General features: G+C 41.3%; 1 protein-coding gene across 1 annotated transcript in view; it reads right to left on the reverse strand.

Moving 5' to 3' along the window:
- Positions 1-218: 218 nt before the first annotated feature.
- CHN2 (chimerin 2) overlaps positions 219-27,607 on the reverse strand; it is a 215,555-nt gene continuing 188,166 nt past the window's right edge. The window contains exons 9-13 of the mRNA XM_065400226.1: positions 25,585-25,758; positions 23,585-23,662; positions 12,241-12,378; positions 7,604-7,709; positions 219-2,026 (exon numbers count right to left, since the gene is read on the reverse strand). Coding sequence (XP_065256298.1) covers positions 1,855-2,026; positions 7,604-7,709; positions 12,241-12,378; positions 23,585-23,662; positions 25,585-25,758 — 668 coding nt within the window. The 3' untranslated portion in view covers positions 219-1,854. The remainder of the gene's footprint in view (positions 2,027-7,603; positions 7,710-12,240; positions 12,379-23,584; positions 23,663-25,584; positions 25,759-27,607) is intronic.

Raw genomic sequence — 27,607 nt, forward strand, 5'->3', positions numbered from 1 at the left:
CTGCTTACTTGACCTTCTAAGAATAGAAATTTGGTGGCAGAGCTCAGAAAGGAAGCTGCAGGAGTATGAGCATCCCACTACCAGTTCAAAACTATTGACAGTAAAACTAGTTTTGAGTTTTACCAATAATGAACTTTTCAGCAATGATGGGAGGACTGACAGAAACTGAGTTTGGTTTGTTTCCCAGGTTACTATATGGTCAAAACAACAGACGCCAGAACTCTTAACACATTTAATGGGATTTTCCTTCCATTTACACTATCATAAATTACAAAGCATATTTTACTTCACAAAATAAAGCCATTTCCAGATCATTTTTATGACAATATTTAGTACAGAACCTACAACAAATAAACCTGTACAATTTAGGCAAATCTATAGTAGTATCAGCAAATCAGAACTATTTAGCATCTGCTGTGCAATCTGGGTTAATCTACCTAGGCCTTGAAAATGTCTCTAAAGAACAACACATTTACAGTATTCCCTCCCCCCTTAATTATCATAGTTACACTCATTTTTCAATTTGAATAGAAAGCTATGCTCCCTGAAATAATTCAGAAAACTATCACTGAGTTACCAAGCATGTGATCCATACAATCACAAAGAGAGTTTATAGCTTTTCATACTGAAAATTCAGTTTGGTAGTAAAGTATGCTGCCTGTCTATGTTTTTAGAAAAATCTCATGCTGAGAAACCATTTTAACATTAGAAATATGTTTCAGTTAGATTACGAACCGTGTAGGTCAATATTTGTGAGAGGAGGAAAATAAAAAATTTGGTAATAAATTTAAATGTACCAACTCCCATACTTCTTACACATTCTTGTTTTTAAAAACAAACCATCAGAAAACACATTCAAGAGAAATACTCACATTTTCAGCAGATTTACTGTACATTTATAAATACAGAAACATGACAAATTGCTTTTTACAAAAAAAATCATAATTAAGTAAAACAAAAGTGCTAACTTTTCAACAAGGCCAGAAAATATCCAGTGTCCCAGCATCACTTAACTTACACATTACTGTACTCCAAGAAACATCTGGCATGTGAAACTGATACTACCACCAGACTTTTGAAAACTTTCAACACCACATTTTGGATGGGAAAAAATAAAATGATAAGACTATACTTGTTAGAAATACCAAATGACTAAAAATGTACTATACAATCTTAGAATGCCTAAAATATAAACAAAAACCTAAAGAAAGTTAGAATACACATTTTAAAAAAAGAAGTCTTTCTTTTAAAACATTTGCAATAAAAGAGGTATGTCAGGATAATACTGCACTAGTGGTAAATGTTTTCAGTATATCATAACAAAAATGCAGGAGAGGATATATGGAAAAAATGCATCACATTGAATTATTGTTTGCTAAAATAAAATGCCATTCTAGCAGCTAATTAAAGTAAAATATCTTGATAATATAGGTTCTGTTTCACAATTGACACACACAATTATGTCTTACAGAGTGGGGAAATGTATAGCTGTATATAAGTAACACTGATTAAGTACCTTTTTGCTTCTTTAGTCATATTAAAATATGTTTTGTGTTCCTTAAGTTAGTAAAAGTGTTTGCAGCTTCTCAAAACAAATATACATATGAGGCAAGGCAAAAGATACAAGGTAAAGGATTTTTTCTGACTTTTTTTTTCCCTAAAAAAGAGGCATATGTCTATAAGACATAGGCTTTATTAAACATTTTGGCATTCATCTGCAATATCGCAGAAAGTGAAGTGCAGCCCAGGAACTTTCTCTTCTTCTTCTTTTTTTTTTAAACTATAAAGAAATGTTGGTTTTCCTTTAAACTAATAATTTCAAAGCAGGTGGCTATGAAGTTACTTCTTCATTGTTTAGAACAAAACATCTTCATTTTCTATTAAAATTTGCACAATTAGCTTCTGGTACCGCATGTCATTCAGGGTAGTAAGAGTACTGTCCTCTGGAGGTCTCATTAAAGTAGGTCCAAACACTATTCCCAGGTTTTCAGAATTCATAAAATTCTCCTTTTCATTCAAGGTAACCCTAAAGTAGGAAAAAATAAAATAAGTAAGTAGCAATTTCTTTACTAGAAAAATCTAATATATAGTAGCGTTATGTTATGGGACTGTTTTGCTTCAAGCATTGTTAGATAATGACATTGTTGCAGCATACAATCTTGGTTACACTTTAGTGACTGTAATCTCACTGTAGTTACACAGCAATTACAGTGCAATTTCACCGTGGTTTTGCTTATGGAAAACTTTTAAATGCTACTTATTCATATAAATGGAAAATTCACCACAAAACTGATAACTCCAGTATAAATATAATATAGTTGCCATATGTGGATTCTTAAAATATATATTAGGAATGACACTGAAGTGATTCAGTCATGTGGTTAAACTTCCAGTTAGAAAGAATTAGTAGTAATTATTTTATCAAAAAGAATAATCACAGGATAATTACACTGTAAACAATGGTTATTTACCCTCCAGTAACTGTGGTCCTTTGAGATGATGTAATCAGTGTGGATCCCATCGTCGGTGCACATGTACCTAGGCACGTGAGACTGGAATTTCTTTGAATAGCAGTGTCTGTCAGGGCCATACATGAGCCCTGTGACTCCTTGTACTCGTTCCTCAAGGGCATAAAGGGTGCAGCAGCTGCAATTCTCACCTCAATTCCCTTGCAATTCAAAACCCGTTACCCTAGGACTTCAAAAGTGGTGTTGGAGATGTGTCGTTGGAGCAACACACACTACAACATCTAGAAAAAACACAGTTACTGGAGGGTAAGTAACCGTTCTTTCTTCAAGTATGTGTCAGTGTGGATCCCACTGTAGGTGACTGGCAAGGAGTGTCTTCTCAGAACGTCTGAAGTGAGGAGTTCCAGCCACAATGATTGTAGCACTGCCCTCCTGAACATGGTGTCTTCCATGACTGCCATGTCAAGGGTATAATGCTTAACAGCCTGTGCCCTGATAGAGTGCACCTCGATGTTCAGAAGGAGAGACTTTCCAGCCAGCTGATAGCAGGTGGAAATGAACTGTTAAATGGACCTTGAGAGAACCAAATGCTAGTCCAGCCTGGTTTAGGAGCTGCATATAATTGAGGATTTTCAGTATTGGTGCCTCTACTGGGTCCATATTGTTCCAGACTGTCTTTTCTGTTTGGAGGCGTCAGTCTTCCTGGTGCTGAATTCCTGCTTTGGATGAGAATTTGGATGAACCTGTAAGGGACAGTCTCTGTGGCTTTTGAGTCTTTTAGCAAGTGCAGAGCTGCACCATCTACTCAGGACACTCTCTACACTAACACAGGAACAAATCAACATACCCTTAGAGCCCCGACCGGGGTTATTCTATCTACTACCCAAGATCCACAAACCCGGAAATCCTGGACGCCCCATCATCTCGGGCATTGGCACCCTCACCGAAGGACTGTCTGGATATGTGGACTCCCTACTCAGACCCTACGCCACCAGCACTCCCAGCTATCTCTGTGACACCACTGATTTCCTGAGAAAACTACAATGCATTGGTGACCTTCCAGAAAACACCATCCTAGCCACCATGGATGTAGAGGCTCTCTACACAAACATCCCACACACAGATGGAATACAAGCTGTCAGGAACATTATACCTGATGATGCCACAGCGCAACTGGTTGCTGAGCTCTGTGACTTTATCCTCACACACAACTATTTCAAATTTGATGACAATATATACCTCCAGACCAGTGGCACCACTATGGACACCCGCATGGCCCCACAATATGCCAACATTTTTATGTCTGACCTGGAACAACGCTTCCTCAGCTCTCGTCCACTCATACCCCTTCCCTACCTACGCTACATTGATGACATCTTCATCATCTGGACCCATGGGAAGGAGACTCTGGAAAAATTTCACCACGATTTCAACGGCTTCCACCCCACCATCAACCTCAGCCTGGACCAATATACACGGGAGGTCCACTTCCTAGATACCACGGTGCAAATAAGTGATGGTCACGTTAACACCACCCTATACTGAAAACCCACCGACCACTATGCCTACCTTCATGCCTCCAGCTTCCATCCCGGACACACCACACGATCCATTGTCTACAGCCAAGCACTGAGATACAACCGTATCTGCTCCAACCCCTCAGACAGAGCCCAACACCTACAAAATCTTCACCAAGCATTCTCAAAACTACGATACCCGCATGAGGAAATAAGGAAACAGATCAACAGAGCCAGACGTGTACCCAGAAGCCTCCTACTGCAAGACAAGCCCAAGAAAGAAACCAATAGAACTCCACTGGCCATCACATACAGTCCCCAGCTAAAACCTGTCCAACGTATCATCAGTGATCTACAACCCATCCTGGATAACGATCCCTCACTTCACAGGCCTTGGGTGGCAGGCCAGTCCTCGCCCACAGACAGCCCGCCAACCTGAAACATATTCTCACCAGTAACCACACACCGCACCACAGTAACTCTAACTCAGGAACCAATCCATGCAACAAACCTCGATGCCAACTCTGCCCCCATATCTACACCAGCGACACCATCACAGGACCTAACCAGATCAGCCACACCATCACCGGTTCATTCACCTGCACGTCCACCAATGTAATATACGCCATCATATGCCAGCAATGCCCCTCTGCTATGTACATCGGCCAAACTGGACAGTCCCTACGTAAAAGGATAAATGGACACAAATCAGATATTAGGAATGGCAATATACAAAAACCTGTAGGAGAACACTTCAACCTCCCTGGACACGCAATAGCAGATTTAAAGGTAGCCATCCTGCAGCAAAAAAACTTTAGGACCAGACTTCAAAGAGAAACTGCTGAGCTTCAGTTCATCTGCAAATTTGACACCATCAGATCAGGATTAAACAAAGACTGTGAGTGGCTAGCCAACTACAGAAGCAGTTTCTCCTGCCTTGGTGTTCACACCTCAACTGTTAGAAGAGGGCCTCATCCTCCCTGATTGAACTAACTTCGTTATCTCTAGCCTTACTCGCTCTTGCTTGCATATTTATACCTGCCGCTGGAAATTTCCACTACATGCATCCGAAGAAGTGGGTATTCACCCATGAAAGCTCATGCTCCTATACGTCTGTTAGTCTATAAAGTGCCACAGGACTCTTTGCTGCTTCTGCAGAGCAGTGTCTGTGCACTTGCTATATATTTATGGGTCCTGTACCTCTCTTGGAATACCCAATGCTTGGAACCATGATTCTCTCTGCATTGTCAATGCAATGGCCAACGATCTTGCTGAGGTGTTGGAAGCATCCATCATAGCTGCTAATTGACCTTCCTTAATTATGTCTCTTAGCTCTTCCCTGCTCTTGTGTGGGACATTTTCAAGGAAGAGTGACACCCTGCCCAATGTTAGGAAGTCATACTGTGTCAGAAATCCCTGGCAGTTAGCTACACGCAGCTGTAAAGAAGCAAAGGAGTATGACTTTCTCCCAAATAGGGTGAGCCATTTGGTATCCTTGGGGGTACTCCTGCTCAGCTTAGATTTCTCTTGTACCTCTGACACAACTAAAGAACCCAGGATGGGTGAGTATAGAAGTACTCAAATCCCATTGGAGATATTTGGTTCCTCTTCTTGATATGCTTCGCAGTGGATGCTATCATAGACAGCATCTGCCATAAACCCTTAAGTGGGTCAAGCAGTCCTCCATTTATGAGAGACAATCCTGGCTGGACCAGAAGCTGACACTATATCAAATAGCTTGTGGGATTTCTCTGATTATCATTGCCATCTCCATCGCCAGAGTTTCAACAGTCTTCACATGGAAATTTTGGAGTGTTTATAGTCATGAGCTCCTGGTACCAGTGCTGAGGATACTGCTTTGTCAGGAGATGAAGATGAGGGCCTTTGGTGGTGATACAGGGAACTGGTGTTGCTCTGTCCCTGGATCTGGTTCCTCCTGGTACTCCAGTGTAGGTGGTCTGGCTAGAGATGCTGATGGGGAGAGTGACCTCTTCCTTGAGTGTAGTGGAGACTGGCTTTTTGATGCACGAGATGGTGGACCCCAGTAACACCAGTAGGGCCATGGTGACTGATAGTGGCAGGGTCCTGCATAGGAAGCCAGCAAACTATTCTGTGGTGTTGACTGCTGATCTCAGAAGAGAAGGCTTACTACTTGAAGAGGGGGAGAACGTATGCCCTGGTGACAGTGAGGAGGGGTAGATCTCCAGAGACAGCATCAAAGTGTATGGCACTCCCACTACCAGGGTCTGTATTGGTACCTACAGGTGCTTCAGCACTGATGGCTGTTCCAGTTCTCCCTTGAGCTCATTCTCTGTGTTTGGCTTTGATGCTGAGGGTTGCATCACTGGAGCCCCGATTGGTGCCAGCGGGGTTTTTGGCACTGGAGGCAGCTCATTCTCCCCGACCCTTGAACTGTGCTGGGCTTGATGGATTTATCTCCAGAGGCTTCGTGCTGTCTGTCCTTATGGGAGGATGCTAAGCTCCATCTGGAGTCTTTGCCTCTGTGTTTCAAGAAGCCCCTCTACATGCTGGACTTCAACACTGGAGGTCTTAGTGCCCATTTTGATGCTGTTGATATTGAGGTCAGCTTCGGTGCTGGGGTGTCAGTGCTGTTTTCTCTGTGCTAGTCTTCAAGGTAGCTTGTCTGCTAAATGGGGCACTGGATGATGTTGGTTTGTCTACTAGCAGGATTTTAGAGCTCGTCTCCTCAGGGTCGGAGGAGACCTTCATGGATTGTTCCAGAAGATGGAGCTTCAGCCTCATGTCTCACATGTCCTAGCAGAGAATGACATGCACACTGAGCATCTGCTGAGAATGTGAGACTTTCCTAGACAGCTGAGGAACTTTCTGTGGCCATCTTTTAAGAGAATTAGGCCATCATAGGATGGACAGTATGTGAAGACCACAGGTTTTGAGTCCACCATGCTAAGGACCCCTCTACAGGGGGATTTGTACAGGGGTTTAGCTGTCAGTCAGTACCAAGTCCAGATGGGTCGAAGTGATCACAGCAGTCAAAAATCAAGGTCATCAGAAGAGTTCTAAAGAGGATTTTCAGAAGGCTTAGTCAAAAATAAGAATTAGTGGGTCGGATACTTGCCAGGTTCCATCTGACTCCCATTGGTGGAAAGAGGAAAATGAGGGAGGTTTACCCTTAATGCACTTATGGAAGCCCAAGGAGACCCTGTGTGGCCCTGATGGACACAACTATTTAGAGAAATTCCAGTCTTGCATGGATCCCCTACAATGAGGTCCACCCTGACACATACACAAAGAACAGTTGTTAACTACATCTGTAACTACAGTTGTATTACAAAGTGTAACCTAATTATTTATTATGTCTCACATAGGAAAATTATTGTATTTTGTTCTTTTGTGACTGTGTGTGGTCATTACAAAACTAAATTAACATTTCTAACATATATTGAGATTTGCTGATGGAAGGCACTATGCTGTGTAAGTGCAAAGTTACTCTTCTTGCTTGTTTATTCTCATCTTATTTGTAGCAGTGTAGTTTTAACCTTTGGGCTGGAGGCTTATAATTGCTTTCTATTATATCTCTGTGTCAAAGTAGAAAGATGTAAGCTGTTCAAGGGTTATGCTGCATGCAAACTGACTTACTTTTTGAGATGAATCATTAGATATCTAAGTGTCTCATAGTGCGCAGCAGGAAGTAGCATCAATACTTCATGGACAGCTTCTAATCGTTCATCAGGATTGGAGATTTCTGTAAAACACAAAACCGAATTAACATCAGTAGTTTTACACACATATAAATAGGCAATAATGCAAGAAGCTACAATAATGTTACAGAATCATTTATAAGGACAGATGGTATAGTCCAGTTCTTGAATGTGCAGCTGGGGATAAATATTACATTTATATATGGAGCGTTTTTGCAAGGATGCCAAGATAGCTAATAAAATGGTTTTAACCTGTCAAGCAATCAACAACTGAGACTTGGTGTAATTACTTTTATGCCTGCATGTCTGCCTACAGCACCTGAGCCTTCTCTTATAGTATTTTTAATATTCTGACTTGCATCTACCCTTCATCTAGACTCTGATTTTATGTGATATCTGGACTATCCGTCAAAGAAAGATGGGTGTCATGAAACAAGATAACACAACAGATTCAGGTTCAGCTGAAGCACTATCAGGCTTTATTCCAAGAACACAGCACTACACCTAGCAGGTGAGGAGCCAGGCAGCCGTTGCACTGAGCAGATGCTGATCAGAGTTCTTATATAGGCAGCATGGGTGGCCTCCGGTACACAATGACCAACGGGGGGGTAAGCTATACTAATTCACATCCAAGCCCTGCACAGGCTGCATGAGTTCCTTGCAATGGAAATTTAAGTTAAATATATCCTTTGAGGCAGTGGTCAAATATATTGGACTGTACTAAAAATTTGCTAATGAAACTAAAATCAAACAACATCACAAAATCATGTATTGTATTGTAGATAATGTGATGTGGGAATTGTGATGGTAATTTAAAATATTATTTGGCAAAGTCCAACTATCTAGTCAGGAATTATATAAGAAGAATATGGCATTATATGTTCCAAAACAAGTCAAAGTTATATTTGCTACATAATTTTTCATCAAAATGTAGGAGCACAAACAGATTGAACCTTAGAAGGCTAAAAATCTTTGTCATGCTTTTTAAAAGATTAGTAAATTGATGCTGGTAAGTTGATCTGGGCATGTTATTTAGAAGATTAATGCCAAGCTTGAAGAATTTCATGTGATGAGGGAAGAAAGAGAGAGGAGCGTAAATGAGAGGCCTGTGATATTATTAAGACTGTGTGGCGAGGAGGAAGGGAATGGCCAATAGTTAAGAACATTATGCTTATTGCTTATCCATGCTTCAAAAAGGCATCCTTTAAAAAGTGGAAGTCAAATCCTACTGAGGAAAATAGAAAGGAGCATAAACTCTGGCAAGTAAAGTGTAAAAATATAATTAGAAAGGTCAAAAAAGAATTTAAAGAATAGCCAAGGACTCAAAAAGTAATAGCAAAAAAAGTACATCAGAAGCAGGAAGCCTGCTAAACAACCAGTGGGGCCACTGGATGATTGAGATGCTAAAGGAGCACTCAAGGACGATAAGGCCATTGCAGAGAAACTAAATGAATTCTTTGCATCAGTCTTCATGGCTGAGGATGTGATGGAGTTTCCCAAATCTGATCCAATCTTTTTAGGTGACAAATTTGAGGCACTGTCCTAGATTGAGGTGTCATTAGAGGAGGTTTTGGAACAAATCGATAAACTAAACAGTAATAAGACACCAGGACCAGATGGTATTCACCCAGGCATAGGTGCCGACTTTCTAGTATACCAGAGGGTGCTGCCCCCCACCCCAGCCCTGGCCCAGGCCACACCCCACTCTACCCTTTCCCCCAAGATTGCACCCCAACCCTGCCTCTTCCCGCCCTGTTCCGCCCCCTCCCCTGAGCGGGCTGCACCCTCGCTTCTCTCCCCTTCCCCCCCCCCCAGCACCTCCTCAATGCTGTGGAGCAGCTGATCCATGGCAGGTGGGAGGGGCTGAGAGGGGCTGATTGGTGGGGCCGCTGGCGATCTGGAGGTGCTGGGGGGAGGGGAAGGTGCTGATATGGGGGCTGCCGGTGGGTGTTGAGCACCCACCATTTTTTTCCCCCGTGGGTGCTCCAGCCCTGGAGCACCCATGGAGTCAGTGCCTATGCACCCAAGAGTTCTGAAGGAACTCAAATGTGAAATTGCAGATCTACTAACAGTGGTATGTAACCTATCATTTAAATCAGCTTTTGTACCAGACGACTGGAGGATAGTTAATGTGGCACCAATTTTTAAAAAAGGCTCCAGAGGTGACCCCAGCAATTACAGGCCAGTAAGCCTAACTTCAGTACTGGGCAAACTGGTTGAAACTATAGTAAAGAACTGAATTATCAGACAGATAGATGAACATGATTTGTTGGGGGGAGATTCAACATGGTTTTTGTACAGGGAAATCATGCCTCACCCATCTATTAGAATTCTTTGAGGGGGTCAACAAGCATGTGGATAAGGATGATCCAGTGGGTATAGTGTACTTAGATTTTCAGAAAGACTTTGACAAGGTCCCTCAACAAAGGCTCTTAAGCAAAATAAGCTGTCATGGGATAAGAGGGAAGGTCCTTTCATGGATCAGTAACTGGTTAAAAGATAGGAAACAAAGTGTAGGAATAAATGGTCAGTTTTCAGAATGGAAAGAGGTAAATAGCGGTGTCCCCAAGGGGTCTGTACTGGGACCAGTGCTGTTCAACATATTCATAAATGATCTGGAAAAAGGGGTAAACGTGAGGTGGCAAAATTTGCAGATGATACAAAACTACTCAAGATAGTTAAGTCCAAAGCAGACTGCAAAGAGTTACAAAGGGATCTCACTAAACTGGGTGACTGGGCAACAAATGTTGATAAATTCAAAGTTATGCACATTGGAAAACATAACCCCAATGTTACATACAAAATGATGAGGTCTAAATTAGCTGTTACCGCTCAAGAAAGATCTTGGAGTCATTATGGATAATTCTCAGAAAATATCCACTCAATGTGCAGCAGCAGTCAAAAAAGCTAACAATGTTGGGAATCATTAGGAAAAGAATAGATAAGACAAAGTATCATATTACCTCTATATAAATCCATTGTATGCCCACATCTTGAATGCGGCATTCAAATGTGGTTGCCCCTTCTCAAAAAAGAAATATTGGAATTGGAAAAAGATTCAGAAAAGGGCAACAAAAATGATTATGGGTATGAAACGGCTGCCATATGAGGAGAGATTAATAAAACAGGGATTTTTCAGCTTGGAAAAGAGATGACTAAGGGGGGATATGATAGAGGTCTTTAAAATCATAACTCGTTTGGAGAAAGTAAATAGGGAAGTGTGATTTATTCCGTCTCATAACACAAGAACTAGGGGTCACCAAATGAAATTAATAGGCAGAAGGTTTAAAACAAACAAAAGGAAGTATTTCTTCATGCAACCCACAGTCAACCTGTGGAACTCTTTGCCAGAAGATGTTGTGAAGGCCAAGACTATATCAGGGTTCAAAAAAAGAACTAGATAAATTCATGGAAGATAGTCCATCAGTGGCTTTTAGCCAGGATGGGCAGGGATGGTGGCCCTAGCCTCTGTTTGCCAGAAGCTGGGAATGGGCGACAGGGGATGAATCACTTGATAATTACCTGTTCTGTTCATTCCCTCTGAAGCACCTGGCATTGGCCACTGTCAGAAGACAGGATACTGGGCTAGATACTGGTCTGACCCAGTATGTCCGTCGTTATGTTCTTTGCTCTAAAGTACAGTTTTAAAGTCAATGGGACTCAGTTATTTAAAAAATGCATGATTTCTTACTTGAAATCTTAAATGGATTTATTCTGGAATCTTTTCAGAGTTATGCACTAACCTAGTTCCAGTGCAATTCCATTTCAGCAAGTTTTTATAATGGAATGTCATCATGTGTAACACAGTACCATTAACAAAGACTCTTGGGGGCAAATCCTGCTTCTTCCTCTGCCAGATTTGCTTTGGAGCCAGTGCTGTTCTGCTGCACAAGGGGAGCAGAGAACATGAGAACTAATACAGGGGATGTGCATCCACTGCTTCCCATAAAGCCCAGCTTCATAGGGGCTCACTGCATGCTCCCTCACAATGGCAATTTGGGCCTGGGGTATGAAAAGCAGGACCTGGTGGATTCATTGACTATTCTAGTCTTGGGTGTGTAAAGGAACAAGCATAATAGCAGCTATTCTGCCCTGTGAATAGAATAGCAGCTGAGGAACGGCTCCATTACTACTCTGTAGCTCATAGAATAGAGAAAAGATGCTTCCTTTCCTGTCCCTAGGGATCTCCCAATGCCTTAAAGCAGGTTTAATCCCTAAAGGTTTAATCCCTTAAAGCAGAACTGTGTTTTTTAAGACAACTGCATAAACAGCTCCCATTACAGCAAACAGATTGGCTCAGATCCTCAGCTGGTGTAAGGTGTAGCTCCCTTGACTCCAGAGAAGCTACCCTGATTTACACAGCCATACATAGCTGCAGGGGAACAGCTCTATATCAACACTGATATAAACATTCCATTTAAAAGAGGAAAATGATGAAAGAGCAATGAACAAAGCAATGTATTTGCTTCCACTTTGTTAGAAAGGCTTGAGTTTTTTTTTTTTTTTTTTTTATAAAAAAACATTTTTAGGAGAAAATATAATAAAAAATTATATGAATTGTTATGCAATTCTTACTTGCTGCCTCCATAAACTTGGAGTAGGTCTCATAGGTGATTACAGGAATCGGCAAGTCTCTGAAATATAGCTTCAGTGCTCCAGCAATAATGTTTATGTCTGGATATAAACTTGCAGAGATATCAGCCTTGTCACCATCTAGAAGAGAAGCAAGAAATCTTTTGTTAAAATAGCATAATTTTACTTCAGCAAGGCTTGGCCTCCTTAATACTGATTAAGGTTTATTCCTTCCATCCTTACAAGAAATAATCTGCAGACAGCATTTGAAACAAACATAAAACCACCAATTCTCCAGTATATCAATGAGTAGTATTTCCTTCACTTTTTGCAAGTCTTGATGGTTCATAGCTTCAATATAAACTGGCAAATACAACACCAAAATCTACAGCATATCATCCCACGTAGGATTTCTAACGCTGAGTGCAAACATTCAGGATGAATAATGCAACTGCTGAATTCTGCCTGTTTGTTAAATGTTGACAATAACATTCTAATAGCTAGCTTTTATATAGCACTTTTTACACACAGATCTCAAAGCCATTTACAAAGGAGATAATTGTATTTTACAAGTGGGGAAACCGAGGCACACAGCGGTGAAGTGACTTGCTCAAGGTTACCAAGCAGACAAATAACAGTTTGGAAAAGAACCCTGCTCTTTTGAATCATAATCACATGATCTATTTGCTGGGGCAACAGATCACGGACTCTGCTTGTTGCTTTGAAATTTTCTGTTGTCTTCTAAATTTGTTTTCCTATCCAAACAGCAGGTGAACAGTTTCTGGTAAATATCTCAATTTAAATAGTCCCGCCATGGCATTTAGCTACATAAGTCATGTGGTATTGTTTCTGTTAAATGATTATGTAACTTATGTAACCAAAATTACATGAATTTTGAATTTCATATATTGCAGCAGAATGATTCAAAACTCCCTTTCAATCATTTTAGCTTAACACTCAGTTGATGCTAGTAAAGCTTGAGCAATGAAATGCCTGCTGAAAAGGAAAATGAACAAATTGCAAACATAGCTGAATCAAAGTTAGTTTCCAAGTTCAAATGACTATTTGCAGACATTTTTCTATTAGGCACTGACTTGAACTTTTCCAAAAGTCAGCATTTGTTATGTGTGTAAAGACCACTTTTCCTTCCATCCCACTGAAGAGTTGGAGAAAAGGACTAGTTTTTGTGCATCAGAAACACCCCTTCCTTTTCTCAGAAACTGCCCACACCCGTGTCAGATTATATGGACACCTCCGGGGTATGTGTGTGTGGCTTCCTCTCTCCACCCTTATTTTCAGTACCACAATGTCCACATTTTTCTTCACTTTGAGAACTGCTCAGGACTCATGGCATTCTCTCTCTGCCCTGCACCTGAAAGTGACATGCTTGCTCTCCTCTTTGCCTTTTTCAACCAGCCCAGTGAAAGGTGAATATGCCATACCCAGTATGCCCATCCACAAGAGAGAGGAAGGATAGTCCAGTGGTTAGGGTGGCAGCCTGGGACTTGGGAGGTCCAGGTTTAATTCCCTGCTCCACCCAGACTCACTGTATGACCTTGGGCAAGACACTTATTTTCTCCATGTTTCAGTACCCCATCTGTAATGACAGTAGTACTTCCTTGCCTCATAGGAGTGTTGTGAGGATAAATACATGAAACATAGTGAGGAGCTCGGATACTAATGGGGGCCATATAAGTACCTAAAATAGATAATGTGTGTATGTCCTGTGTACTGCTCCTAAGGTGCTGGTGACAATCTTTCTTAAGAGGGAATGTACTGTAAACATGCTTCTGTTTATTTTTTCACTGCAGGAGAAAACAGCTTGTGTTGATTCTAGACGTTCTGTACAAACCTATGGCATTAATCTTGAAGGAATCTGTTCTTCTGTCTAATGCATACACATAACTCTCATTAGCACTAACAGGAGCTACATGTACTCATCAAGAGGAGATTATATGCTTAGTGTTTAAAATAAACAGCCTTTTTTGATATAGCTGAGTAGTCTGAACACATACATCAGTATTTAATTTAACACAGCATCCATACCCCTAACAGAATGTTTACTCTGCCCCAATCTCCTGTTTATCCACACATACTTGGCACAGTAGCATTAGTATTATAAAACATTGTTTGGACAGCTCTATTTAATTGCTGTATGCTGAATGCTAAAAATGCTACACTGAAAACAGATGCTTTCAAGAAGTCAGCAGCTGCATCAAACAGATATGGCAAATCTGAATGTTGCATCCATTACTTGTCTTTATTTAACAGCAAGGTCACTAGTATACTAAATGGAAGTGCTATTTAGTCAATGTTTTTACAGTGTAGTATAGCAAGCATCCTTAAACTGGCACTCTAGCTGCATCAAATGCCACACAAACATGCATTTTATTTATATCTTTGCTTGGAGATCACTGTAATGAAAGCGTATTAGCCCATGAATCACAAAATGAGTTGTTTCAAAAGACTGTGGCACTTCAAAAATTAACGTAAGTCTATAAAAAATGCAACTGAAGAAAATTTTTGAAAGTATAAGGGAATAAAATACATTTCTGTTGTATGAAAAGTCACAAATTTAAAATCTTCTCCAACGGATACGTATTGATGTCCCCTCCGCCCCCCTTTTAAAGCAACTCTGGCAAGCTACACTTATTTTCTATTTTCCCAGGATGGCTGGATTTGTATTTAAAATTTTTAGAAACGTTCAAAGCCATTAAGGAAGAAGTGTTAACTCATAGCAAGTGGAGTCAAGGACAAAATGTAAAACAGAAGAGCATCAGTGCTATTAACTTAAAGGAACCTAATTCATTTTACAATGATACCTTTTTCTTTCTGTATTACCAAAATTGTCCACAGCTCTGCAATAAGATAAATTGCCATATAGCAGCTGTTATGATGTCAATACCAAAAGTTTGTGTGTACTAATCTGTAAAAAATTAATTAATTTAGCACACAGTAATATAGCACAACTTAAGTTTTCCTGTTCTTTCTTCCCATCCAACAACTCTTCTTTCCCTTGTTCCTTGCTCTTCCAAACCACCTGTTATGTCTAAATTTGGACTCTTCAAGTCAAGGACCATGTCTTTTCTTTGTTGTATAAAGGGCACAGCACATTTTAGACGGGATATAAATAATAATTTATAGGGAAAGAGATCAGAACTGGTATTATCTTCCACAAATCTAAACTATGCACATTCAGTGTTGAATTACACTTACACTAAAAACACATTTTCCTTCAAAGGTCCTTGGCCCAATGGTCTTATTATGCCAAATCAAGTGTCATTGTGAGATTTGCCCAAGTTAAAGACTTTAGGATTTGATCCTTTGAAAAAACTGTCAAACTCCAAATCCAGTAAAACAAAGACACTTGCACACAGTTTACACGAATGCCAATAAAAGTCAGGGTGCTTTTGAATGGTCCAAGTAATATTTAACAGCATAATACTATAACAAATGTGTTGTGCCAGCCAATCAAAGAAACAATAACAAATAAAAGGACAAAAATGCATTTACTACAATGGCGTCTCTGTGGACAAATTGCACAATGAGTGTTTTCTATGCCATCAGAATGCAGCAGGTCAACAGCAGTACAGAGAACGACTGTTGCGCTACAGCATCCACATTCATTAGATTAAATAAATCCTTATTATTCCTCTTATTCTAGTTAAAAATTGCTGAAACAGAACATTGGCACAACCTTAGTGAGCCTAATTCTCATTTACACTAAGGCCCATTTACACCCTTTGGCTGTATAAAGGAACTTACTGTATGTAAGAACTAGGCACATCTCCTGTTTAATATCCCAGCTTCATCAGCATTTATCAACCTGAGATAATATATCCAGAGATAACATTCTCTGCCAGTGACTTTAACTTCTAAGTTTCAATTTCCTTTCTGATTTATGTTGTAATGCTTTTGTAGGAACAAGACACTGTCCCTTTAAGAATCCTATGGCACTGGGGGTAAAATTCTGCCTTCATTGTACCCCTGCAAGTCCAGTTTAAGTCAACAGGAACTCTGCTATTCTATGGCGGAGTTTGACACATAGTGTTAATCAAGATTTTCTATAACGTTCTATCGCATTTCATTTCCTATAGCCTGACGAAGATGATGTGTGTCTTAAAAGTTTTAGTAAAATAGTTTCCTCTTAGATCATTGTTAGTACTGTGTTCCGGCTAATTAAATGCACAGATTCCATGTGTGTAAACTAACGGTGTTTTTTAAGAGAAATATTTACAGAGATGCCGCTATTGCAGCTAACATTCTAGCCATGTGCACACAGACTGACTTCCTGGTGCCTCCTCCAAACTCTTCCCTCCTGCAACTTGTGCTTCTCCCTACAAGTTCCATACAGGCTGCTACAGTCATGATGTGGAGACACAGCTCACACAGAACAACAAGATTTGTATGTGTGGGAACAGTGGCAGCAGAAAGGATGCCAGCATCCAACACAGAAACAATAAGCCATCCTCTTAATGTTTGTAAGTTATACTTTGAGCATGATCACTTCAGAATCCCTCCTTTTGTGGTTAGTTTTCCTTAGCTAGTGTAGCCTTTACAGGAATTTTCTTCCAAACAAGGAAAACTTCAGATACAAAGTATTTCTAAGATAATGTGATCTACACCATTTTAAATGTTTGTTTAAAAAACAAAACAAAACAGTATAAAATGCAAAAATAATATTTGAAGAAACAAAGCAGGAGGGAAATACCATATATGGGAGAGGATTAGGATGATATATCATACACAAGGAAAGAAAGGAAATATCCTCTCCCAAATACAGTAAGATGATAGGTATACAAGGAAAGCTGCATTTTGTGTGTGTATGTAGGGGCATCTACACTTGAGCCTGAACACAGATACATGTGTGTTTTTGTGCCATAACCCCTCTATTGTCCACATCTGAAGCCCTGAGGCACATTCCTGATGGACAGTCTAGTGCATGAAAGCTAGCACGCCTGAGGGTGGGTGTGGGTATGTAAGCACCTCCGGTGTGGCATGACCCTGTACTTGTTCTACAGTGTAGCGTAGACGGGGCAAGGGACGTATACCAGGATACGGGTAGCGATAGTACTCCAGGGCCATTCCCACAGTACACTGATCATTTTGCTGCATGACCCTTAATGGAAAGTATGAAGGTCCCTGAAACCCACTTGCCAGCAGTAGTAGCAACCTATCCTGACTCCCATAGAACAGTTTTCTGCTAAAATCGATTGATCAGTATAGGTGATCATGGTTCGAGAGCAACTGCCTGGTCTCTGGAGCACACCTGGGTGCTCATCGCGTGCTCTGAGAAGACTGTCCTTCACACCTTCACCAGCTGGCAGGAACACTCACCTGTACCAGGAGATTTCACAGAGGCTGGAGATGGCTGCCATTCACTGGATTTCATCCCAGTGCTGGGTGCACATGAAGCACACCAGGCTCTTGTACTGGAGGGTGAAGGACTCCAGCAATTGCTCCAGGAGTGGACCTAGCACATACCCATGCTACGATGAGCTGGACTGGGAGCTCTCCAGGATTGCAAGTACAGAGCCTGAACTGACTCATAAGCCCCTCCTCAATCCTGCTGGCCTCATCATCAGTTGGGACTGATGATGGGCAGGGTGAGGAGGTAGCGGAGACCTCAGAGGAATTCCCAGAGGAAGCCCCAAGAGAGACAGAGGAAGAGGAGCATGTGATTCTGCACCTCTACCGGGCAGTCCTGGTTGAAGAGGCCCCTCCACCAAGAAGCCTGAGGACCCCAGAATCTGACATTGGTAAGTTTTACAACAGACTCCCACCCTTTCTGATAATATCCCCTCTTGCTCTGGTGATACATGCCTCAGCCCAGCCCTCCACCCCACCCCAACATGGTCCCGGAGCAGCACAGCTTTAAACCAATGATTTTATCAAAATCCCAAGAACCACTATAAAGCATTTAGCAGAAGCCATAACAGGTTATTAACGAGCAGTCCCTGTGCCCTTGTGTCTGAGCATTTCTTGGCCATCACTGACAGCAATAGTCCCTGTGCTGCTCAAAACGGGGGGGAGGGGGGAGAGGGAAGAAGGGGGGAGGCTGAATGCTAAAAGGCCCCAAGTGGGGAAAGAACAGTTTCATGACACGTATGGTTGTGCAATGACCCAACATCATTCCTCTCCCACCCAATATCCCATCTTTCCTTCCTCTTATGAATGGGAGCCAAATGGAAGGGGGGTAGGGGTGCTTAGTTCCTTGTGTGCAGGCCTGCCTATGTCCAGGAAGACAAAGGGAACTATTTGGTTGTCCGAGGAATGTCAGAGCAGTCCATTCTCCCTGTGACCACTTCAGATGCTTTGTACCATTCCCACTCCCTGGTGTTTAGCCTCTCCCCATGCTGAGCCGCTCTGCAGAAGCCAGGAGAAGCAAGGGTGAATGAAGCATCCACTCCAGTGGTTGCACAAATTCCAGGCCCCTTAGCAGCAGAGAGGTGATTGACTTGTGGTGTTAATCCAAAAGTTTAGGGAAGAAAATACACTTCTGGAGTCACTCTCTGTTTCTCTGTCCCTTTCAATGCTGTTCACTAGACACAGGGGCTGGACTTTCTTGTGACGCAGAGGCGATTAAGGGGTGGGTGGATGTTTTCTGTGGTTCTCTGTTCCTCTTCCATAGCAACTCCATCTGCTAGCACAGAATACAGTCCATTTTCTCTTGAATTGCCACCCAGTCCTGTAAGCATAATTCAGCAAATTTTTGGTGTAGCAGAAATTCAAGATGGTTCTTCATGTTTAATAGCAGGGCAAATGGGCTTGGTCCAACTTTGTAGCTCACTAAACCCCACCACTCAGTAATACGTAGATGGGTCACCATTATCAGAAACATCTCTCTGGCATAGGTGGCCAGGTGTCCTCCACAGGACTGGAAAGCCACTACTCTTTTCCATTCCAGTCTCTTAAAAACTGCTATGTTCTCCAAGTGATGGCCAGCCTTTAAAGAACAGAAAGGTGACTTGGTAACATTACCCTTGAAGGAACCAAACGCCACCTCAAGCGGTCCATCCATGCACTGTAAACTTTATAACACTTTAACAACAGTACTGCAGGCATCTTACTATTTTTTTAATCTCAGCTCCTTCCTAATGGGCTGCAAAAGTAGTCTGAAGGAAGGGGGTTGTAACAGCTGCATTCCTGGGATTCTAAAATGTATCAGTGTTGTGGCTTCCATAGCACAATTGCATGATGTGGGGGGATTTAGTTACTTTCCAAGGAAAAATGCAATATAATGTTACCCTTGTCTTTGACTTGGCAGGACATTCCGATGCCAACAAAGAAGCCATTCCAGTGGAAAGGCAGAAGTGGCACCACAGAGCTCGCAGAGAAAGACACAGAAAGACCTGTTCATTAGCATAGATGGAAGTCATGAGCAGTTCAAGTTTCTTAGAGCAAGGAAGGATTGGGCTCTTAGGCACAGTTAAGGCTTTCCTGAAAATGGAGAGTTGCACAGGCAAAGGGAATATGTGCAGAGGGAACAGGATCATGCACTCAGAAAATCCATAGTCCAGTCGCTGGCGGCATGCTTCTAGGCCCTACCTACCGCTGTAGCACCTGCTCCTCTGCATGAACAAACAGCAGCCCCTCCTTCTCCTAGTCCTCCTCCAGTGGCCTGCCAGGCTGCTGCTGAGGCAGTGAATCCCACCACCACCCCTGACAGGAAGGAACATGCTCAATGCCTGGCACATCCTCCTCCGCAGGCACCTGAAACCCCTTGGGAGGGGAACCCCCTAGAGCATTCAGGAGGGGAACGATGAGCCTGATCCAGTTCCGGTAGACCAGCTTGTGTACAGTCCCCAAATCCCACACTGAAGACATCCCCATTTGTCCCCCTCCACCCACACCCTCCAATATTTTGAAGCCATTCCTCCCTTGTCAGGGAGAGGGGAAGGGCGAGGAGACATATTTGAAGCAATTAATGTTTGAGCACCTTTGAGGGAATCTGACCTGTTGTTGTTGTGTATTTGATCTTGTTACGAACTGTTTTAGCTCTATGTTTGTCCATAAAAGTTACAGTTCACATCACTTGTGTGTGCACCTTGCTTTCTGAGTATGGTTAACAAGTTTTCCACACATTAGGGAGGAGTCAGCAGGATTCCCAGCACTTGCCTGTGATTTCTACAAGTGTGGGGCCAAAGCAACGCAATGAATTCTGTCCCTCCTGCGCCCCTGGCCCTCACCAGCCATAAATTTCCTAATGTTGAACAAAGAAACAAAACAACCAGGGTTCATTACAGTGAAGTAAACTGTGAAACAACTGTCACTGTCCAAAAGCGCCACAATAAAAAACAGAAGAGGAGTCACCTGAGTCGTCTTTATGGCTTTGTTATAATTGATAATACAGACAAAAGAAACAAAAATAAATTAGCAGTGAAAATATAGGACATTGAGCAGTGCATTTAAGACCCCTCCCCACACCAAATAGTTACCACTAGAAATCATGGGAGTACTCATGCATAACAGCTGATAGGAAAACATTTTTTGTGCAAGGAATGTGTGAATTCCCTCCCTAAATATTGCAGAACTTTTTAAAAATAACATTAACAATGCTTAAGTACACCCCATACAGCAACCCCAAATGCAGCAGTTAACATATAACAAACACATTGCTCGATGATGCCTTTAAATTGCATTAAAGCTCACCTCACAAAACCACGGCCCAAGGTATTAACCTTGAGGGCTGTTCCTCAGTTGTTTGCTTTCAGTTAGTACAGTAACATCAACTGCAGGGGACTGAAACCCACTGAGGTATCTCACAATGTAAGTATATGGCAATGGTCTGTTGAGCTTTTCCAGTCGCACCAGAGGGTCACATTAACATCACTTGGCAGAATCTTCTGGCTCCCCAGTGTTCCATGACGTATGAGCACACAGCATCGCTAATTTCCCTGGCTCGCCGGGAACCAGGAGCTGTGCACACAGGGGAAGGATCTGGCTGCCTGTACAGGCTTTGAACAACAGAGGTGTCCTGTGCCCACTTGCTGCAGAAGTATTCCCCCTTAGCCTCACACACATTGTGCAAAGCACAGCATGCCACGATAAACTGAAATGTGCTGGCCACAAAACTAGCCGGACAGGTCTGCAGGCATCACCAAGGGGCTTTCAGGCACCCAAAGGTGCATGCCACCAACACTATCCTGCAGCTACCGAGTCTGTAGGTGAACTTTCTTTTTCTGGGGTTGGTGATGTCAGGTTGACGTTCCATGAGCCACAGGTAGGAGTGAGTTTGTGGGGTCCCCAGAAAAAACGTCAGCACAGAAATACCATATAGAATCACATAGTTTCAGGAGAATAAAGTCCTTTCTTCCTCTCTGTGGTACAGCCCTGACCTTCTAAGCACATTGGTGTCATGGACCTTTCCTATGTGCCCAGCGTTCGCGTTCACGAACTGACCCTTGTAGTCCACTAAGCTTTGGAGAACCAGTGAATAGTGACCTTTGTGGTTCATGTAGTCACTGGCCCCTTTGGGTGGGCAAAGTATTGGGATATGTGTTCCATTGATGCTCCTGCACAGTTTGGCAACCCCACCCTCTGAAAACCCCCCTACCATTTCAGGGATTTTGGCTCTGGCAACCATTCATGGGTAGATCACAGTGTTGATACCCTGGCAAACCTGTACAACCACTGCCTTGACAGCTGACTTCCCAACCCTGAATTGGTCTGCAACTGACCTGTAGCTGTCAGGTGTTACCAGCTTCCAAAGGGTGATATCCACCCACTTTTGCACTGGGGTATGGGTTTCCGAAATCAAGTGATTTGGCATTGGAGAGTTGGTGCAAGCTTCTTGTGCAATTCCATGAAGGTCTGCCTCCTCATTCTGAAGTGCTGCAGCCACTAATAATCAGCCCAGCTTTCCAAAACAAAGTGATCCCACCACACCATGACAGTTCTCCAGGACCAGAAGCGGTGGCCCTCCCATGGGCATACCATTGCACTTCCAGCACTCAACACACCTGTTTCTTGGGATCCTACTGGATTTCATCCCCCTCTCCCCCCACTCAGTAAGCTGTCTTTGCTGACTCAAATTTGTGTGGGTTGATTCTGTCCAGTATCCAGTACTGCACCGCAGGAACATTTGTCCAGTGAGGAAGAGCAGAACCATATCTCCATGTCTCCAACACAGTTTGGTAGAAGCGAGAGGGAGCTGCCATTGCCAAATGTGTGAAGGCGGAGTACAGTACCAGCAACACGTAGCAAGGCGGTTCACGGAGTGTCTCCTGTGATGCACAGGACTCTGGGTTACTGCCCCTGAAACGTTAGCACTACCGTGGCGGACAAAAAAGAGGCAGAATGAACACAGGTATATGCCCTGTGCACAGCATGTACCTGTTCCCCATTCAGCATATGTGAACACTCAGCACAGGTATGGTATACACGTGCAATTCAGTACACAGACAAGTACCCAGGGAAGCATGCAAACACAGAAGTAGCCTGTGAATTACACACACATTGTATGCAGTGTTGTTGTAGGTCCCAGGATATTAGAGGCACAAGGTGGGTGAGGTAATATCTTTCATTAGACCAACTTCTATTGGTGAGAGAGACAAGCTTTCGAGCTTACACAGAGCTGAAGACCTGAAGAAGAGCTCTGTGTAAGCTCAAAAGCTTGTCTCTCTCACCGAGAGAAGTTGGTCCAAAAAAAGATATTACTTCACCCACCTTGTCTCCCTATGACACACACATACAGACAGACAGACACAGTGATGTTAGCTAAGTGGTGGGGCCTATGTGGTTTGCAGAATCCTGTGAGTTTTTAAGAAAGCATTCTTTATATAAAATTAGCTAAACATTTTGCAGAGGTTTTTTGGACCATTGTTGTGAATTCCCATATAAGATGTAAATCCGCTTGCCTATTAAGACAACTGCACTTTGACCATTTTAGCACAGAGTATAACATTCAGCACAATGACAACTGCAGTCTACCTTCCTGGACAAAGATCATTATTGTTTATTATTATTTATTATTGTAGCATCCACTATGTGCTAGATGCCTTTCAGACAGGGACATTCCTGAATGTCTGGAGTGGTGACCTAGAGGTGAAAGGCTCTAGCCCATCACCAGTCATCTGAACCTTTCACCTCCCTAGCTACATTTATTTGTTGTGTGTTTATCTACTTTATTCCAACTATGAAATATGATTTTATTCATGTGAAAAGTGTTACAGATATTGGTAAAAAATAATAACATCAGAAAAAAAAGATAGGTAACATTTTGGGCTTCTGCTTATAGACCAGTTTCCTCTCCATGGTATTTGAGCACCCAGATATCATTGAGAACAGTCTCTCTTTAAACCAAAAGTTCAGCTGAAAACCCATCTAATATTAAAACACACTGTACCTCGATCAAAAGCCATTTTGACATCTTCAATGTGTTCAGTGAACCCCGAGACTCTGTAAAGGCCCTCTGACTTTAAACCTGCAAGGTAAACATCTGATTTAGCTTTATTTCTGCTATCAACAGATATGTATCAACAAATATTCAATCTTGTCAAATCTAGTCACAGTTATTTTATGTTATGTTAATAATCCCATATATGAAATGTGACACGAGCAATAATTTTAATGTTAAACTTCTGAATATTTTAAAGAAGAATTAAGGTAATTTTTAAAGACTACAAGTTGGTTACATTTTCTGGTTTTATTAGTTTGGTAGGGAATACCAATATCAGCTACAAAATACTGCAATTTGCCTATACTGGCAGCTCATGGTGTGATCACTTCTTATTTGGTCTCTTTTTTTTCGGTCTGTAATTACTATAGCTTTAAATTCTGCCTTCCCTATGTCTGTGTTTTTAATTACCTATAGCGATGCCAGCAATTAACTCTACCTTCTTGTGACCCTTTTTGCTCTCTGATTTTGCTGTCAATCTTAACTGGTACGTGCAGCATGCACTGTTCTTTCGCACAACACATCCCTCCCACTGTTCTTTGCCTGACTGGAGATCTGTTTGCTGCTAGCCTCCACAAATCTTCTTGCACTGTTCCCATCCCTACAGGAAAGAAGGGTGGTCCAAGACAGCAGATACAACTAGTCAAAGTGGCTTACATGGCTGTTATTTGTTTTAACTCACCAGTTCCTTATTGTGACCATGCCCATATGATCACCCAACAAACAGACACTAGCCTTTCTTAGCTACTGAGCCTGTATCATGACCAAAACCAATATCCCAACAGGAGGGATTTTTAAGGTTCTTACAGCTGTTAAGGTATTGATAATGAAAGAGGACAACCAATTTAGTCTTAATTGACATTTGTAAAAGAAAGAATATTTATATATCAAATGCAATATAGCTTTCTAATGTGTCCTTTGCTATCATAGATACTTATGTTTCAGTAAAACTGTTCTCTCTCAAACCCATCCTCTCTCTCCACTTGTTCTTGCAGTGATGATATAATCCTGGCTGAGATTTGCAGAGCAGTACAGAGGATTTAGCTGCAGATCTTCTATTAATTTTAATGGAAGATGTGTGGCTAAATTCCCTACACTGATTTGAAATCCCCATGTCTGGCAGCAGTGTGTTACCATGCAGATTACAATCATGTCAAAAATTAAAAAAACATGGCTTATCAGGTGGCACAACTCACATGCAAGCCACCAATAACATATACATGATCATTAGCTTGTAATCATTTTGTACTTGGTGTTATTGTAATTTGTAAATGTGGAATGCATGTCAGTGCAGTAAAAGACAAATCACAAGCTGGCTTTTTGGCTGTGACATGTTGCTTGGCTATGTCATTCATCAGTCAGAAACAGAATGTAATGTGAATTTCACTAGAAGAGAGGCTTGCCACAGGTCACAAAATGTTGCACTCCTCTTTCACGTTTTGTATGAGCCATTTCCTTTCTTTTGTGTTCTCTCGCATATGATGTTCTGAAATAGTTTAAAATTAAAACTATTCATAACTTTCACGGAATTTAAACTCTGATTGCTTTGAAATGAAAAATATTGTCCATATATCTGCCAAAGGTAAATGAACCAAGTGAAAAGACACATAAATGAGTTTAAAGTTTGCCCTTTTAAAAAGTATGACATGAATAGTTTTCATTCTAGAAGAGATATCTAATATATTTTTTAAAAAGCAATTTAAATAATTTGCATTCGGAAATGACAGAACTGTACTTTACTAGCCAATGCAAAACAATAGAATTTTTACTAAAAAAACTACTTCTGTCCACTCTTCCATTTACTTGGGCCTATTTTTTCTCCCAACTTAACATGCAATTCAAAGTTGATTTAATTTTTGTGTGTATCTGCTACTCCTTGATCACAATTAATGTAATATTATAGATCTAGTGACATTCCACTCTAGTCAAACAAAGAAAATCATGCAAACCTCTTGCTTCTATTTCTCGAATGCATATATCCACAACCATAGGTCTCTGTGTGTTGTGGGCCTTCACTAGTGTAGTGAGGTCACAGCAGTAGACTCTCTTGATCCTCTTGAGGTCTGGTTGACAGTCATTGGGCACATATTTGGAACACTGTTTGTGTACATTCAACCCACAGTCTGTGAATAAAGTTTTGCCAGAATTAACGATTCCATTGATAGGTTTTGCTAAATAATGGTTTCATGAGCCTATACAAACAAACAGGAAAATCCTCATCCCTCAGACAAAACCAGAACAAACACAAAACCACTTCACATCGCTCTCTAGTGACTCCTGTGGCTGACTCACTCAATAACATTGACAGGACTTGGTGACATCCAACACCCGGACGAGAGGGTCACTGCAATGCTGAGATTGTGAAGAGGATGGAGGATCCCTGAAAAAAGTTAGTGAGAAGAGCCCAGAAGATGATTATCTTGCATCAGCCCCAAAGCGTGTTAGGAAAAAAACAGGGTCAGGAACAAGGACTACACTCCAATGTACTTTTCACAGAAGTTTGCTTTCTACTGCAAAGCATTTCCAGTTCTGCTTCTCACTGATAGTGTGTGTAGAGGAGCAAAGCAAAAGTGTGCTTGTTATTAACCAAGGCCCTTATGCTATAATCATTCTCCTCCTTAACATTCCTGAAATTATCACTGGTAAGGCAAATATACCTTTTGCATATTGATTACTGGCTGAACTACTAAAATTTTAAACAACTCTCTGAACTACTTGAAACAGATCTCAATATTACGTTCCACAAAATGTCAATCAAACAAAATCAAATTGTCACCAAAAAAAAAAAAAAAAATCAAACCTTCTATAAGTTTAATGGAATCAGTTTAGTTTATTTGGTCTCTTCAGACAGAAACTACTGCATAATGCATTATTGTTCAGTGAAATCTAAGTAAATCTGGCCAGCTGCATTTAGGATACTCCCTTTATTGTTTTCAATGTTCTTGCAAAACATTTCATCTGAGGTTAAAAAAAAACTTGTTTGTCTACTTAGAGTTAAATGTTGGTAATTTAATGCGGGAAAGTGTTAAGCTTCATACTAAATAAATAAGCCTTTTCATAGGTTAGATATTTTAAATTAGGGGAACAAATCCAACAATATTCATTAGATCCACACGGTCAATTTTTACCCATTTACACTGAGGATTAAATAGCCTGATCAGTAATGGTTATTCATTTTCCTTTTTTAATTTCATTTTTATACTCTTTGTCTTGCCTCTGACCCATCTGTAGGTAGAGAAGATGAAGTAGTAAAGTACAATAAGTGGGCCATGCATGTATTGATACTTTAAATTTATAAATCAACTTTTATCTTAAAGGACCCTCAAATTGCTATACAAATTTTATGTGGCGTCACTTCACCCACCCCTCAGATACAGTCTGATGTGGGGTTGCAAGTGGCTGCTGTTAATCGGTGCACTGTAACTCCCATAAGGTTAGGACAGGAAGTGAGAGGGAGCGCTATCTTCAACTGAAAGTGGAAGGAGAATTTTGATTAGCAGAATGTAGTTACCAAAATTTGCATGTGATGCATCAACATTTTTTTCCATTCCTGCATCAAACAAAATCATGGAGTAATGGTTCTTGGTTTATTGTAGCAATGTAGCAAACAAATGGAAAAAAAATAAAATTTAAAACCTATTAAAAGGTTAACAAAGAAAAAGAAAAACCAGGAAATTAATTCTTTTGGAAATGAGGGTAACATTTTTTCTTTTCCACGAGGTAGGATATTTTGAGGTTTGTAGCAACATATGGTATTTTTATTGGTCAAAGGTGATCATCTTTCCCCAGAGGAGGACATTTTTCAAGAGTGAGTGGCAAAAAGATGAATTATGAAGTCTAGCTGAGGCTGGCTTTGTGCCATCTTCAGATCTTGTTTCTTAAGATGTAAAAACATATAAACCAAAGCCTGGCACTACCATAAGAAAGATGATTTACAGGATGCTGATGAAAATCCTAAACCAAAATACTGGG

This window comes from Emys orbicularis, chromosome 2 (genome assembly GCF_028017835.1).
Source record: "Emys orbicularis isolate rEmyOrb1 chromosome 2, rEmyOrb1.hap1, whole genome shotgun sequence".
NCBI classification, from domain to species: Eukaryota; Metazoa; Chordata; order Testudines; family Emydidae; genus Emys; species Emys orbicularis.